This window comes from Lepeophtheirus salmonis, chromosome 4 (assembly GCF_016086655.4).
Source record: "Lepeophtheirus salmonis chromosome 4, UVic_Lsal_1.4, whole genome shotgun sequence".
Taxonomy (NCBI): Eukaryota; Metazoa; Arthropoda; class Copepoda; order Siphonostomatoida; family Caligidae; genus Lepeophtheirus; species Lepeophtheirus salmonis.
In genome coordinates this window covers 7,533,586-7,549,880 of record NC_052134.2, presented here as the reverse complement: position 1 = coordinate 7,549,880, position 16,295 = coordinate 7,533,586, and the positions used below count along the sequence as shown (strand labels likewise).

Below are 16,295 nucleotides of genomic sequence, written 5' to 3'. Positions count from 1 at the left end.
TTTAATTTATATGTACCTACTAGATGATAAAACACAAGGTGTTTTATAATTTTCCATGGAAAGTTCTTAAAAGTAGCGTTGTGTCAGTAGTTATTTATTCCGTCCAGTTTTAGGACGGTCCTTAAGTCCGTTAAAGAAGAAATAAAGTTAAGTGACCACATCAATGACCAAGCTTTATAAGTTTTAGTACTGATATACTGAACTGAACTGGACTGCACGGAGACTGAACTGTACGGTACTACAGTCTTCATTCCTTAATAAGGACTCACACAACAATACTTAGAAGTATTCATATGTACCAAGGTTAATAGAAATACATGTATTTCTATTAACCTCGATAAGTACTTCTTTTTATGCCAAGTATTACTCGAGTCCATATTTTGAAGACTTGTGACTTGACTTGATCACCCCCCCTCAAAAAAAAAAAAACTTGACTTTTGAGTGATAAGTCTTAGCTTTCGAGTCCAAGTCAAGTGACCTAAATTTTCATGAAACACGAGTACTAGTAAGCAGAATAAATATAAAGTCCTAATACTGAAAGTCAAGTCTTTGCTCAAAATGAAGTCAAATTCAATAAGATACATATAAAAAATATTCAAATTCCTTGAATATTTCCATCAAATCCAGTTAATATCTTTAGAATATAAAGTACTCGTTAAAGTATCTTTTTAATTTCTAAGGACTTGAACTGGATTTGATAGAAATATTTATAAGGACTTTGAATTCATTGTGAGCAAAGACTTAAGACTTGACTAACAGTCTTAGGACTTATTATCCCCTCTGCTAATTAGTACCCGTGTTTCATCATGTGTGTTCGCAGGATTATATATATATATATGTGTTTTTTTTGGGTGGTTGGGGGGCGGGCTTATTTTTTGAAAAAAATAAATAAATTTTGTCGGAAAAATGCAAAAATTATTTTTTTTTCGGAAAAAAATTTCAAATATGAAATTTTTCCAAAAAAAAATTCAAAAATCCTTAAATATTTACAAAAAGATCCAAAATTCACAGTTGTTCACAAAAAAATTAAATTTCTGATATATACTTTTTTTTTTTTTGGGAGATAAATTTCAAAAATTCATAGGGATTAACAAAAATTAGATTTTTTTTGGAAAAAAAGTTTGAAAAATTAAATTCCAAATAGGGAATTTTTTCAAAAAAAAATAAATTCCAAATAAGAAATTTTTTCAAAAAAATTTCTAAAATTTAATTCCAAATAGGAAATTTTTTCAAAAAAATTTAAATTCCAAATAGGAAATTTTTTCAAATAAAATTTCAGAAATTCATAACTATTCACATAAAATTTCAAAAATCCAAAACTATTCACATAAAATTTCAAAAATCCAAAATTATTCACATAAAATTTCAAAAATCCTTAGCTATTCTCAAAAAATTAAATTTCTTGGAAAAAAATATCGAATATTAAATTTTCTAGTAAAAAGCAAAAATTCCTTAATTTGGGAGGGGCTACAGTCCCTCCACCTCACTCCCTGCGGATGCCCCTGTTCATAAATACTTAGGTGTACGGTAAGGTACAATAAGGGCGATAGTATATTGTTAAAGAAAAAAATCTCATAAAACTTGTCAGTTCTAGGACGGGTCCTTATTGGTACATTATGGTAACTACTAGAGCTGAAATGACCTAGTTTACTAATCATGCCAAATGAGGTGTATAGCTAGAACGTATAATTCTTGAGTATCATATTTTCTAGCTATACCATCCAATAGTTTCTTAGCAATCATCCGCCATTTTCTTCGTTTTTATAAAAAAGATAGCTAGGATTGAAGAAAATAATAATTAAAAAAATAGCTAGACTGAAGGACCGACCAATCTGTTCATAGGACCGTTGAATGGTAAAAATGATCTGACCCATAAGAAAAAGAAGAATACTGAAATGGGGAGTGGGGAGACTGATTAAGAAATTAGTCCAAGGACCGATCCAACACTACTCACGGCTAAATAAATAACGGATTCACAGTTTTAATAAAAATATGTTGATGTATGTATTCATCGAGTAATTTTTCTAGAGTACATATATTTGTATAGAGAATGAAAATATGTAACTATTCTGATTTAGAAAAAATAAAATATAAATAGAATTAAAATTATCACAAAACTACAAAAGGATCAACAATCATGAAGATTTACACTAAAAATAACTAAGTTGACTTTGGATTCGCTTTAGTTCTCTTGCTGCAACTCTTTTCTCCAAATTTACTCCAAAATGTCATGGGACATGTCATTCTATTCCCTGTCCGCTCATCAAATACCTAAAGAAGGAAGACAATAAGACATGTTAGTTCGTTGAATGAATCCCCATTTTGATCCCTCCTTACACCGCAGCTTTGGAAGGGTGGACTATACAGGTGAAGGGTCACAGAGGAGTCAGAGTGACTTGGATTTCCCATTCTATGGAGTCCAATTTTATCATTAATATAAGTGACTTGATTCTTCTTACAATCTTGTCTCCCAGATTCAACAATATCGACGTGAATTGGCTTGTCAGATAAGTTACCAGGGCTTTCATAGAGTATCTGTATATATTATTCAAAGAAATAAGAATATAAAAATCACGCAACCCTGCATTTACATAACAATAATATGTGGTCGGTCAACACGTTATTCAGTTGAGTCGAGTCCAGTCTTATAACCGGTCCTATACGTCTCTGGGACCGGTATTTCGGACAGTCAGTACTAGAACTGATTTAAAGAAGAAGAAATAAAGTTGAGTGCCGCCTTCAAAGACCGAAATCTATAAGTTTTAGGACTGAACTGAACAGAATTACAGTCTTCAGTCGTTAATAAGGATTTTGTTCTACATATTTTTTAGTCCATGAGCAAATCATTCTGATCGATCGATTCATATTCACAATGAAAGAATTAATAAACGATATTTGAAAGACCAAAATTACATTATTAGGACCAAAATTATATTATTAGAACCAAAATTACATTATTAGGGCCAAAATTAAATCAAATATATCAAATGAAGGCTCTAAAGTATCAAGGCATATGCAAGATGTAGGATAAAGAGGTTGTAGCCTCCTCAAGTATTTTTGTATCTTAAGTATGTGCATGAAATATTGGGTTATAGGTCATGTGATGTAAAAAATTAATCTTCATTACTTGATTTTTATTCTGGATTATTTTTGTGTTAAATCAGCACACATTATATTACACTCACCTCACTTAAAGTCCCATCCAACACTTTTAAAAAGCAATGGGAATTTGCATGGTCGTGGATCGAGGACTGTTGGCCTTCAGGCCAACATAGAATCATTAGATTGAATTTGCCATTACCTTCATGAACCAAGTTCCGTGTATATTTATATTTGTCAAATTTAGCAAATTTTTTCCAATCTGCAGGTGAGGACTTGTAGGAAGCAAGGATATCCTTTATTTCTTCCACATTCACAGAATCTGATTCAAATTTTTCCAAGAGGAGATGAATAAGCTCATCCCAAGTAAGGTCGTCTATGATGAGGGGATAAGAAAATATTATGGATTGAAGACTAGTCATTCGCTATTAAGTCTTAATATAATATTAATTAATCACTTACCTTTATTCTGTACAGAGTTCATTTTCAAGTTTAAGCAGGAGATGTTTTTCTAGGTTAAAAAAAAAAAAAAATCACGGAGCACTAGATTAGAGTCTCTCTATTTTTTTACTAAACTATATATTATTTTTCTTTTAAATGAGTGAAAACTCTACTACTTACGCTTAAAAATATCTACGTCATTAGTACTTACTTTTTTTTCTTCTTTAAATAAGATTTATATTATCAACAACAGCAAGTAACAACTCATGAGCTGTGTACAAAGGTACAATTTTTAACTCAGAGATTCAACAGTCATGGGATCTTAAAAATAATAATAAGAAAAAAAATACACACACTCTAAATATATTATTTTACATTTTAATTGAAGTTTGTATTGGGATAAATGTTCTCCTTTGTAGCAATGGTAGATCGGATATCTTGTTTTCAATCAGGTTTTCTTAAAAAATAAAAAATATATTTACTCAAAAAGTCATTGTTTTTAAGAGTCTAATGCTACTTAAAAAAAATGAACCTGTATTTTTTTTTACGATATACGTTAAATATATACTAAATTTGGTTTGGAAATATTTAAAATAAGAAACGAGAAATTCCTTATCGATAAGACGGAAAATTCCTTTTTATATATATTTGAACAAATAATAATCATTTCCTATTCACTACAATTATTTTTCAAAGGTCCCTAGAAAATTTTCTATACATATCAAAATGAGTAACCAAATAATAGCTACAACATTTTTGATGGACGATTTATATGAAAATATAATAATGATATTGCTCGTCAAAAGGTACAGGTGGGAAAAAGTTATTACACAGCGAGTCCAAGTAGAGTCTCAAATATGTAGTGTTGTGTTGGTCCACTTCAGTCCAGTCCAGTCGTAGACCAAGTTTGGGGCCGGCCCTTAAAAAAAGAGTGTCCTTAGGACTCAAAGTACTAGAAATGATTAAATAAAGAAGAAATACATTTGAGTGATGTCAATAAGGACAGAAATTATAAGTTTTTAGGACTGATATGCTAGACTGAACTGGATCGTACTAGGAGAAACTGCAGTCTTCAGGCCTGGATAAGCACAAAAACAACAATATTTTCAAGTCTTTGCTCACAAGTCAAGTTCTGGAATACTTTGATAGAGTCCAGTTCAAGTCCTCAAATAATTAAAGATTCTTGGTTGAATACTTTATATTCAGCGAAAAAATTGTACTGCCTTTCGATTCCAAGTGATGTCGTGAGTCTTAGGCTTCGAGTCCTTGTCAAGTCTTGAGTCTTTACGTCGTGTGATCAAGTCGAGTCGTTAGTCTTCAAAATATGGACTTGAGGTCAAGTCGAGTCGTATGTTTTTAGCCCTAGTCTCACCTCTGTCAGTGGTTGAGAACCAGAGTTGTAAAAATATGATTTACTATTACGTTAAAAAAAAATCCGAAAATTAATGTGGTAACTCAGACAATTTGAAGCATATTTGGTAGAAGAAGAGAAGCTTACCTATAATTACAAGTGACTATGAGAGGACATAGGGAATCTTTAACGCCCGGTACGACTTGTTTGTAGATGCACGCACTAGTATAGCCGGTAAAAAACAGAAAATGATGCCACCGAGTCGTATAAATTTTTGAAAGAAATTTGACTTCTTCTCAGTTATGGGCAAGAATTATGTCGATCCTGAAATATACTCCGAGTTCAATCAGGAAGCACAGTATTAAGCTCCAACAAATCATGAGTGTTACTCTCTGTATTTCATAGCATAGGGAACAGTGATGAACATCTAGTGTATTTTTGTGCTGGTCCGGTTTTTTTTTGAAACTGTTAATCTGAAGAATGAATTTTCTTTTCCTTAGTAGCTGCCATTATTATTTAATTCCTGAATGGTGAACATCCTTACCTAAATGGATTCAATTATATTCAAAACCTGATTGAACGTGTTCGTATTTGCTCATAAAAGACTGTAGTCTATAACCGTGTAATTCGATCAAATGTCCTTGTTTATATCATTTTCTCCTTCCTCTCTTGTCACAGCTGATTGTAGCTGATCTAATGAAACGTCATTAGAATTATTCTTCTCTCCTTCAAAATATTCTTCAAATTGTCTGGGCTCCCATGTTGACCTGTATTTCTTTTTATTTAACATCCCCAATCCATTCTATACTTGATTTTCATAATTACGTATACAGTATTCAATATATACAATGTACAAGCAAAAAATGACATTGTAGAACTATGAAACTTTTCCTATGTTATTTTTTTTTTACCACATAACAACTTTTCCACACTAGTCCTAATCGGGATTTGAATAAAATTGGGGGAACAAATCACTATAATTATTCAAGGTGAAACTTTTAGTAAATGACGGGGAATTTTCATTCAGGGCAATTAATTATTTTGTGTAGTTTTCATTAAATAAATAATACTTGTTAACAGTTGGAAAGAATGGTGTAATTTCAAATAGATTTTGGGATTTTTGTAGGTTTAAAAAAAAAAGAATTGATATAGAAAAATACAATAAGGATGGATTATCTAATAAAATCCCAAATTTTGCTTTAAATGTCTTTATGCATTTTGTTAGTTTCAAGTACATGTATGTGTATATATACAGTTATTGACCTGTTATTAAGTCTTGCACTACATAAATCAGCTTTCTAAAGCAAAGACAAGAAAAAAATGTGAAGGATGCTCCTTAAATTAAATCGCCTCAAAAAATGAAGAAGAAAATTCTTAATTTCTTTTGCTTAGAAATAATAATAAATTTATTTATGTCAAATCATTTTTATCTCTCATTTCTTGAAAGTAAAAGGGGGTTTCATATAACTTATTACTTTTATCTCTTATTTCTTGAAAGGAGAAGGGTATTAATTAGCATAATTATCTACGGAGTTATTTGCTGCCTTGGGATCAGTGTCCGGCACGGAGGTACACAATAATGGGCAACCGGTGTTCTTTTTTAGAGGGCATCTTAAAGATTCTGTATATTGTCTTATAAAGTTTTGACAGTTAAATCTGATGGGCACACTTTTACAAACATAGATATCAGGATTGCTCAGGTATTGAGATCTAAACTTGTTCCGCATTTAAAATCCCCGGTCTGTATATTGTTATCATAGCATTATATAAATGTCAATGTACTTATATTGGCTTCGTTTGACCCTACGTAGGAGAATGGGATTTTTAAAGTAAATTAAATTAGAGTGAAAAAATAAACTAGCATAGCTCCTGAAACTTTCTAATTTGATGTCTTGAATTATTCTATATAAAAAAAACTCATAATTGTTTTCTTTGAGTTTCATAAACTTAAATTTGGGGTATTTTTTCCTTTAATATTTTTAAAGCATATATTGCCCCAAAACCTACAATCAATAATATCAATTTAGATTTAAGAAAATTTTATCATATATATAAAACTGAATAGTTTTGAGCCACAATCTAACATAAACCCGTTTCAGCCCACTCTATCCTATACGTACACCAGAAAGGTATTCGGTCCAGGTATTTGGTGGAGTCTAGTTTTTCATATGTATTAATTTAAAATTTAGTCCGTAGTAAGTCAAACTTGCTAAGAAGATTATATATGGTCACAGTAGGAAGCCATTAAATTTTGTGAAATCAAGGTAACACAAACGTTAATTAAAAATGCATAATCGACCGTAAATTTGGAACATATTGAGGTACAGAGCTCAAATTATTGTCCTTATATAGCTTCAATAAAAAATCCAAATTTGGAAAATTTGCCATAGGCAGAAGTTTTCACTTTACTGAATGGCCATTCTAATTCAAAACCTGCAATTTTTAGTGTTGAATTGACTCGATAAGTTGTGCAATTTGGTTCTATTTAAAGAGTCGTTGATTTTTTGACTCGACTTAAATTATGTATACATTGTTAAACTGATATAAAAAAGTATTTTTTTAATCAGCTGTTTATAAACACTAAATCGCCCAACTTCAATTATGACTCAGTCATAATAAGTATTAGCCCTATGGCTTTTTGTATCAAAATCTTTTCAATATTGTATTTTCTGATCTGTTATATTTTAAAGATATTTGATAATTCTTTTTTTTAAATTGTTAATTTTTTATATTTTATTTCATAAACCATAGTCAATGAGTTCTATAAAGTTATGGAGTACGGCACCATCTCTACTCGTGCAACCTCATCGATGGGATAAACTCCTTAAATATGGTGAATACATCCATGGATATAAAAAAAACAACTTGAATAGTTAATTTTCAGCGTAGTTAGCTAATTAGGAAGTACGTAGCTCAAGGAACAACGTATTCGGGACAAATTCTTCTCTTGAACTCAATCTGTGTAGCTTCGCGCTATGTTGTTCCTTTAGAAGGTAATATACTTGATGTATATGGACTTCAAAGAAGATTCCTCGGTCAGATGGAGTCTTTGTAATACTATAATGTTTACTTTATAGGTACTTAATCAGTGCAACTCCATCTCACCGATTAAAGGTGGATTAATAAACAAAACTTAAGTAGTTAAAACTGCTTGTCAAAGCAAATCGTTAAAGAAACTTTGGAAAAGTTTCATTGACTCACTAATTCGATTCAACTGTCATATCAAACGTTAGAGCAAGAAAAAAAAAAATGTGAAACAAAATTCTTCATCAGACCAAGACAAATGAGATGAAGGGCAAAGGAAATCGTCTTTCATTGCTTCTTGACGCAGAAATGAGTTATGATCATGTTTCCCGTAGTGTGCCTTGTTTCAACGGTCTCATTACCAAGATGAAAGGGCTAAAGGATGACAATAAGAGCCTTTTTTTTGACACAAGATCAAAAAGCTTAAAAGTGGTGTGAAGTTAACTTGGCGAATTTCTGGTCGATGTGGCCTCCGTTCTTATCGGAGTGCCACACTGTTGACTATGGGATCTGTTCGCTATCGAGAAGAAGGAACGTGTCACCTAACATGTGAATATGGATGCCCTAAAGCAGAAGTCAGATAATTTTTTTTAGCGTTACCCCAAAAAGAACTTGTAGTAAAATTAATTTACCCAAGACTAGTGCCGGGACACCCGCATAATTATATTTGGCAGGGAGGAGGAAAGCTTGGTTTTTGATTTTGATTTTTGAAAAAAAAATCAAAATTTTTAGAAATTTTTCCAAAAATCCAACGCTTCTCACAAAAAAATTATTTTTTTTGGAATAAAATTTGGAAAATTATTTTTTTTTATTAAATTAAAAAAAAATTAAATATTAAATATTTGGAAGATTAAATATTTTTGTAAAAATTTTTTCGGATATTCAATTTTTGAAAAAAAATATTAAAAAATCTACAACTATTCACAAAAAATTTGAAAAACTAAATTTTTGGATTTTTTTTTTTTGGGGGGGGGGGAGGGCTACAGCCTCTCCAGCCACCCTCTAAAGACGCCCCGTAGTGAGATGTTGCTTATTTAATATAACACTAGGATGTAGTATTCCCATTACCCCAAAAATTTTCTAAATTACCCATACTTAAAATCTGTAAAGTTACAAAGTATTAATTGATTAATTTTTCCAGGCTTATGTATGTACTTAAATATTTAAAGTATTTATTGAATAATGCATTATCTTGAATCCCGTGACCCGTAATTTCATTCCCTTTAAAATTCATCCCCAGACATTTTATTCCCACTTTATAATTAAATGACGTCATACGGTCAAAACCATTTGGTAGTTTTTATGTATGTAGGGAGGCCTGGGCTTTCGGGACTGGAGATGACTGATGATTTGTGATGGATGGGACACGGATATGAAGGATTTATGGAGTATGATGACGTCTTCATAAGTTTTTAATAGTGAGTAGGAATGGAATCCCAATCTGTGGATATTATTTATACTTAGAAAAGTAGAAGTAAATGACGTCATTACTCTTCCTTGCGATCGTCTATCATTACTACTTCTCCCTCTCATCAATGTCATCATTCCTATTTCTCTTCAACACAGTTCAGATCTACGTAGATAATAAGCAAGTTTGCTCGGATCCCTCGCACCCTTCTACAGGATCACTTACACTCACCTGCTTTAAGTTCATCTCTGGATTGAAACTGTATAACGTCACTAAATATCCATCTTTAAAGTGGGAATACATTGTCTGGGGATGAATTTTACAGGGAATTAAATTACGAGGAATGAAAAGACCTAGCATCCTTGAATCCATCCCCCAAGATTGCAATAGTATGTCTATAAAACTCCGTATTAGTAGATTTTTGTAATGGTGGAAACTATTTATTTAAAAAAAAAAAGATGCTACTTGGAAACAAAAATTTAAATTCTACATAGTATTTTTATACCTTACTAGCAAAGGATTACCCAGCGTTGCTCGGGTCAAGGAGGGAGAGGGTAATCACGTTGAAAATGGTCAAATTAATTGAGAAAATTAGAAAAAATTCAGAAAATACTTCTAAATACTACATATAGTAATAATTATTATCTGAATGTTTCGTTGTTGTTCAAAAAGATCCTGATAATTCTAATTTCAATTCTCTTGGATTCTTCACACTATATGAATCCGGTTAAATAAACTGGTTACAAAGCCTCATCATCACAAGTCCCACTCCCAAAAAAAATTACTCTAATTATTGCCTCTTGTAACCTTAGTATAATTATTATGAATATTAAAAAAAATAATGTGTTATGAACTCCATTTTACATACCGGCATATATGCATCTAAATAATTGTTTAGATGAGAAGCACATTTTTATTTACTTCAAAGAAATTCCCAAATCGAAATTTGCGAAGAAAATTGCAATTAAAAAACTTTTTGCACTAATTTTGTAAAAAAATAATAGTTAATAGCATTGATTGGAATTGTAAAAGAAACATAATATTTTTTTCGTACTTGCAAAAACATAAAAGTTATGAAGAATAATGTTATTGAAAAAAGAAGATGTTGCGTCGGCTTTTTTTTGCACTAAAAGCATCGTCTTGTAGCATTTTTCTTAAAAAACTGAAAATTGACGTTTGATGAAAAATGGAAAAAAAAGAGAGAAAAAATCAAAAAAAATATTCAGAAAATGACAGATATTTCAGTTAAATATCAATTTCTCTTTCGCAATTTGATATGCAAACGAATCTCCAGACAAATTTCTACAAACTTAATTCCATTTACTAATCCCATATTCCATTGGAAGTTCATTTTTTTTCCACCTGAAATAAACGAAATTGCAATTTTCTCAGATTACTTTTTTAGTCCAAAACTTTTTTGATTTTGAATAAATTTAGAAAACGTACTAATTCGTATAGTTGTTTTTTAAAAAACCAATCACTTACTGATAAATAATACAACCCCTATCTAGTCTCCTTGAGCTGCAAAAACGGTTTTTAGGTTTTGGGTATAGCATAAGCCCCCCCATATATATAATCTCCCCAAAAATTGACACCTCCGTCGTAGCCTGTCCTAGCTCAAAAGAGGGACTCATGCAAAATTTCAGCTCCTAGGTTCAATGGTGTGGGAATGTATAAAAGACATCTAGACACACAATCTCTCTTTTATATATATACAGAAGATAATTCCGAGTCGATTGTATTTCCTTAACCGTTTCACAACCAGTGAGTAATTAATACCAAGAGATCAAATTCCCCTTAAAATAACAGCAACATGGACAGATCGTCCCACTTTTTGCTATTTTTTATGTTTAGAGAGAAATTGAGCAAAATTTTGTTATATTGGTAATTAAAGCAATAAACTATCGTTCTTTGTAAAAAATAAATAAAAAATAAGCTGACTATCAACATTAATAAAGTAATGTTAGTCTGCATGTCGATGCGAAACATTTATGAATGAGCTCAGAATATCTTAAAACCGTGTGACTAATCGATCAAAAAAATTATACTGTTGCATCTATTTTTTTTTTTTCAAAAACCCAAAGGTACTCAAAAAAAAAAAAAAAAAAGTTTAAATTAAAATTAAATTTTTTAGAAAAAATTTCAAACATTAATTTTTTAAGAGATTTGAATATTTGGAGTTGGATACAGGCCCTCCAGTCCACCCCCTGCTGAGTCATTTGCTGCGGGAGAATTGAGGCAGTAATTGAGGCCCACAGATGTCATATTGAATATTAATATGCTATTAAATAAACCCTGGAAATTATATTTTAATATGTTATAGTGAAATACCCTGTCTCTTATAATAACAGTTTTTATATTGATTAATTGATAATCATATCTTTCAGTGGAACTCCATTGATAACTCTTTACATAATACATAATGTTTGAATAATTCCTTTGTTCATTCTTATGCAATTATTACGAGTACTTACATTATAGATAGGTAATATGAAAATACAGATAGGTCTTGGAACTCTATGACTATTTTTCTCCAGAAATCAAAGTATGTGTGTAATCATTTGATGACAAAATAACAATTACAGCCTTAATTGTCAAACATGAAGATTACACATGTTTAATTCCTTCTTCTCATTGACAATAAACGTCGTTCATGGCGTTACCTATCTAATACAAAAGTATACATTATATTTTGATGTCAGCTATTATTTAGCTATTCCTGCTTCTGTTTCATTTCCCCATCTCCAGTGGTCAAGGAACAGGGCTAAATTTAAAAATTGTGGGTAAAGGGAAGACTATTTCCTAGTATTAAATTATATAAACAACATCCCAAAAAACAGTCCGTAATAATGGGCTGGAGGGGATGAACTCCCCTCTCCACACAATTTCTTTTTTTTGCTTTTTACTAGAATTTTTTTACTAAGGATGAAAAAATTTAACTTAACATAATTAGGCTAAAAATTTAATTTTTCGTAAAAAACTATGGATTAAAAAAAAATTATCAAAAATTTAATTTTTCGCGAATATCTATTGATTTTGAAATTTTTTCCAAAAATGTAATATTTGAATTTTTTTTTTTTGAAAAATTTACATTTACAATTTTTTTTTCCAAAAAAATTAATATTTCAATTTTTTTCTAAAAACTAAATTTTCTGTGAATAGCTAAGAATTTTGGAAATTTATTACAAAAAATTTAAGATTTGAAATTTTTATTATGAAAGATTTAATACATAATATCAAGTTTGAAATTTTTTCCAAAAAATGTAATATTTGAAATTTTTTTCAAAAAAACAAATTTTTCAATTTGTTTTTCTAAAAATTTACATTTACAATTTTTTTTTCCATAAAAATTAATATTTAAATTTTTTTCTAAAAATTTAATTTTCTGTGAATAGCTAAGAATTTTGGAAATTAATTAGAAAAAATTTAATATTTGAAATTTTTATTATGAAAGATTTAATGCATTTAAATCAAGTTTTTGAAATTTTTTCCTAAAAATTCAATTTTTTGCAAATAGCTATGAACTTTTTAAAAAAATTCATTTTTTATTTTATTTTTGGATATGAAAAAACAAATGATCAGAAAGTCAAGCCACCCCACCAAAACAATCAAGAAATATGTAACCCTGCAGAAACCCCTGCACTAGTTTTGGGTAAATTAATTTTACCTAAAAGTCCTTTGGGGGTAACAATAATTTTTTTTTTTTTTGAAGTTTCAAATTTATTGAATACTACTAGATGAGGGATCGTGTTTCTTCATTTCAACAACTAACTATAAATAAAAACAAGATAAAATTTATTTTATTAGTCATGAGAAGAGGAAAAACACGATAGTTATTAATGCAATCAAACCAGGGGCTTCCCCAGGATTATATTTTGGGAAGGTTTGGTTTTTTGATTTGTAATTTTTTAAATTACAAATTAAATATTTTGAACAAAAATTTTAAAAATTAAAGTTTAAATTATTAAACTATTAAATTACTAAATTGCTTATTAAATTACAGAAATCACACAGCTGTTCAAAAAAAATTAATTTTTTTAGAAAAAAAATTCAAATATTTAATTTTCTAGTAGTAGGCGAAAATTTCTTAATTTTGGTGAGGCAGCACACCCAGTGGACGCCCCTGCATTCAGGGTTTGGATGAGGTCAATGTTTGTTCCAATTGTAGTGTACTACACTTGAGATGCAATTGGCCAAATATACGAGTTTTATATTTATAGATACTATCTTGAATCTGAGCGAAAATTTGTATCAACATATGAGTTTCATTCTTTTTTTATTTATTTTTTTAGATATAAGCTGATCGAGAGTTGGTGACAGGACACAATAATTGTTTCGAGTCATTTTTAAGTGATTTCTTATATTATGGTAAATTGAATTATGTTACAAGTTATTTACCTACAAGCTCTGTTTAGGAGCGAATTAAAATCGTACGTCAAGGTTTTACTGTATATATCCCGTGTACAAGTTAGGACTTGCATCTGCAAATTGTACAAGTTGCAACCAAAAATCAGATAAACTATTTTAAATGAAGGTTTTTTTTTCATATCCAGAAATAAAATAAAAAATGAATATTTTTTAAAATCCAGTTATTTGCAAAAAATTAAATTTTTGGGAAAAATTTCAAAAACTTGATTTTATGTATTAAATCTTTAATAATAAAAATTTCAAATATTAAATTTTTTGTAGTAAATTTCCAAAATTCTTAGCTATTCACAGAAAATTAAATTAAAAAAAAAAATTGAAATATTAATTTTTTTGGAAAAAAATTGTAAATGTAAATTTTTTAGAAAAAGAAATTGACAAATTTAATTTTCTTGAAAAAAAATTGAAAAATTTAATTTTTTGGAAAAAAAAAATTCAAATATTACATTTTTTGGAAAATATTTCAAAAACTTGATATTAGGTATTAAATCTTTCATAATAAAAATTTCAAATATTAAATTTTTCGTAATAAATTTCCAAAATTCTTAGCTATTCACAAAAAATTAAATTTTTTAGAAAAAAAGTAAAATATTAATTTTTTTTGAAAAAAAAATTGAAAAATTTAATTTTTTTGAAAAAAAAATTCAAATATTAAATTTTTTGGTAAAAATTTCAAAATCAATAGATATTAACGAAAATTTAATTTTTGGGATTTTTTTTCTAAATCTATTTACGAATAATCAAATTTTTAGCCTAATTATGTTAAGTTAAATTTTTTCATTCTACGTAAAAAAACAATATATAAAAGGAGATTTTTCATTACAAACTATTCAACTTTAATCATAATACGATACAGATAATCTGACAATCCTATTACACTGAGAGATTACTGACCAAACTCTTGAGTCTTTTACAGGAGTCATATTCGCACTTTGATGGCATTGATCCACAAATTTTCTTTTAGAAAATTAAACATTTTCATGGTCGAATTAGATCTATTATTACAATACACTGCACAACACGTTACCATTATGAAAAATATATTGCAATTAATCAGTATTGGCTAATTATAATAAATGAATTAATTAAGCCCATAAAGTAATACATAAATTCCCTTCAAGACCTTTAAATTAGACCTTATCTATCCTTATGAGTCCACCTTCTGTAGGTGATTTTGTCATAATTTTAAATATGATTGTTTTAATTTGACATTGGTCACCACCACACATGTCAAAATTGCCAAAGGAACATTCTAAAGAAAGAAGATTACACTGGAGAAGACAAAGGAAATCCTCAAGAGACTACAACATCACATCCTAATATTAAACATTATGTCCCCAACGGGTCATTCCATGCCAAATCGATCAAAAAATGGACATTTTTACGGCAACATCTCCGATTTTTTTGAAATTTTGCATATAGCTTAATATAAAATTTTAGTGTTCTTTAACCTCCATCTCAGGAGTTAAAGGCTCCTAAAGTTCAGGCCTCGAAGCCAGCACCCATGTTTTTAAACAGCTATTTCTCTTGTGTTTTTAATGATATTGATCTACTTTAAACGTGATTGGACACATTTATTATTCTGTATCTATATTTTTAACCAAAAACCTTGAGATCACGAGGTCAATTCTTTGACCTTAAAAATTTCAAACAGGGTATAAATCAATTTTTCTCAAATTTTCATGAAATGGCCATCAATCTATATATGATAATTTCAAAAAAGTTTTGGGTCTGCATTCAAATTTGGGTCAAGGCAATAAGTGAAATACCTAGAACGGGATGTAAACTTGGGTAAAATATTAGAAAAGATAATTAATATATAATTGTGGCGATACAAACTTACACTCATTTTTATATTTTTTTGGTTCCAGTTTTTATAGATTTAGGTCACTACAATGACCTTAAGTGTTTTTACATATGTATATAGAAGGGTATTACAATTTTCCATTATAATAAAATACAGACTATTGAAAAGATGACGAGATAAATTTCTAACTTTATTTTTTTTATAAAAAAATTCATTTATAATGGCGCACAATATTATTTTTTTTTTCTACTGCCGCTGTATTTTAACATAATTCTAAATCATTTTTTTTTTACTTTTTACTATCAATAAACCAGAAGCAGTAAAATATTCACCCCTCAGGGAAATTTGGACACAAGGATACATAAGCAAAACTTTTGAGTTCCAGGTATTGTTGTGGTTCTCTCTTGCCTACCCCTTAAGAGTACAAATTCTTGATCATATTCACTACATTTGGAATATGCAGAATTGATATTCTTAATATTTTCTTCACAAAATTTATACAATTCCATAGGAAACAAAACTGGTTCTGAGTTATTTCCTTCTGAACAACGATGTAGACTTGCTTTACTCACAGATCGTTTAATTGTACCTCTTAAACCATTGGTTGTTTTTTTTTACTTGTTACAAAAAACTTCAATTCTGCTCAGATTCCAATAAAATTTTTGTGGTAGCAAATGTTTAAGAAGTTCTTACAATTCTTATATTGTCCTGCTCATCTGTCCGAAAAATATTTTATGTCA

General features: G+C 29.4%; 1 protein-coding gene across 2 annotated transcripts; it reads right to left on the bottom strand.

Moving 5' to 3' along the window:
* Positions 1–1,979: 1,979 nt before the first annotated feature.
* Positions 1,980–15,612, bottom strand: LOC121116515 (cysteine dioxygenase type 1). Of its 2 annotated transcripts, none has more exons than XM_071887584.1 (5): positions 15,592–15,612; positions 3,562–3,610; positions 3,186–3,475; positions 2,338–2,535; positions 1,980–2,271 (listed from the first exon to the last, which is right to left on the bottom strand). In XM_071887584.1, exons 1-5 carry the CDS (start codon positions 15,595–15,597, stop codon positions 2,161–2,163), a joined length of 654 nt encoding a protein of 217 aa, XP_071743685.1. In that variant the 5' UTR covers positions 15,598–15,612; the 3' UTR covers positions 1,980–2,160. The 2 variants fall into 2 exon arrangements, with proteins under 2 accessions (XP_071743685.1, XP_040566703.1); XM_040710769.2 differs by lacking the exon at positions 15,592–15,612 and adding an exon at positions 3,752–3,861.
* Between the last annotated feature and the right edge of the window lie 683 nt (positions 15,613–16,295).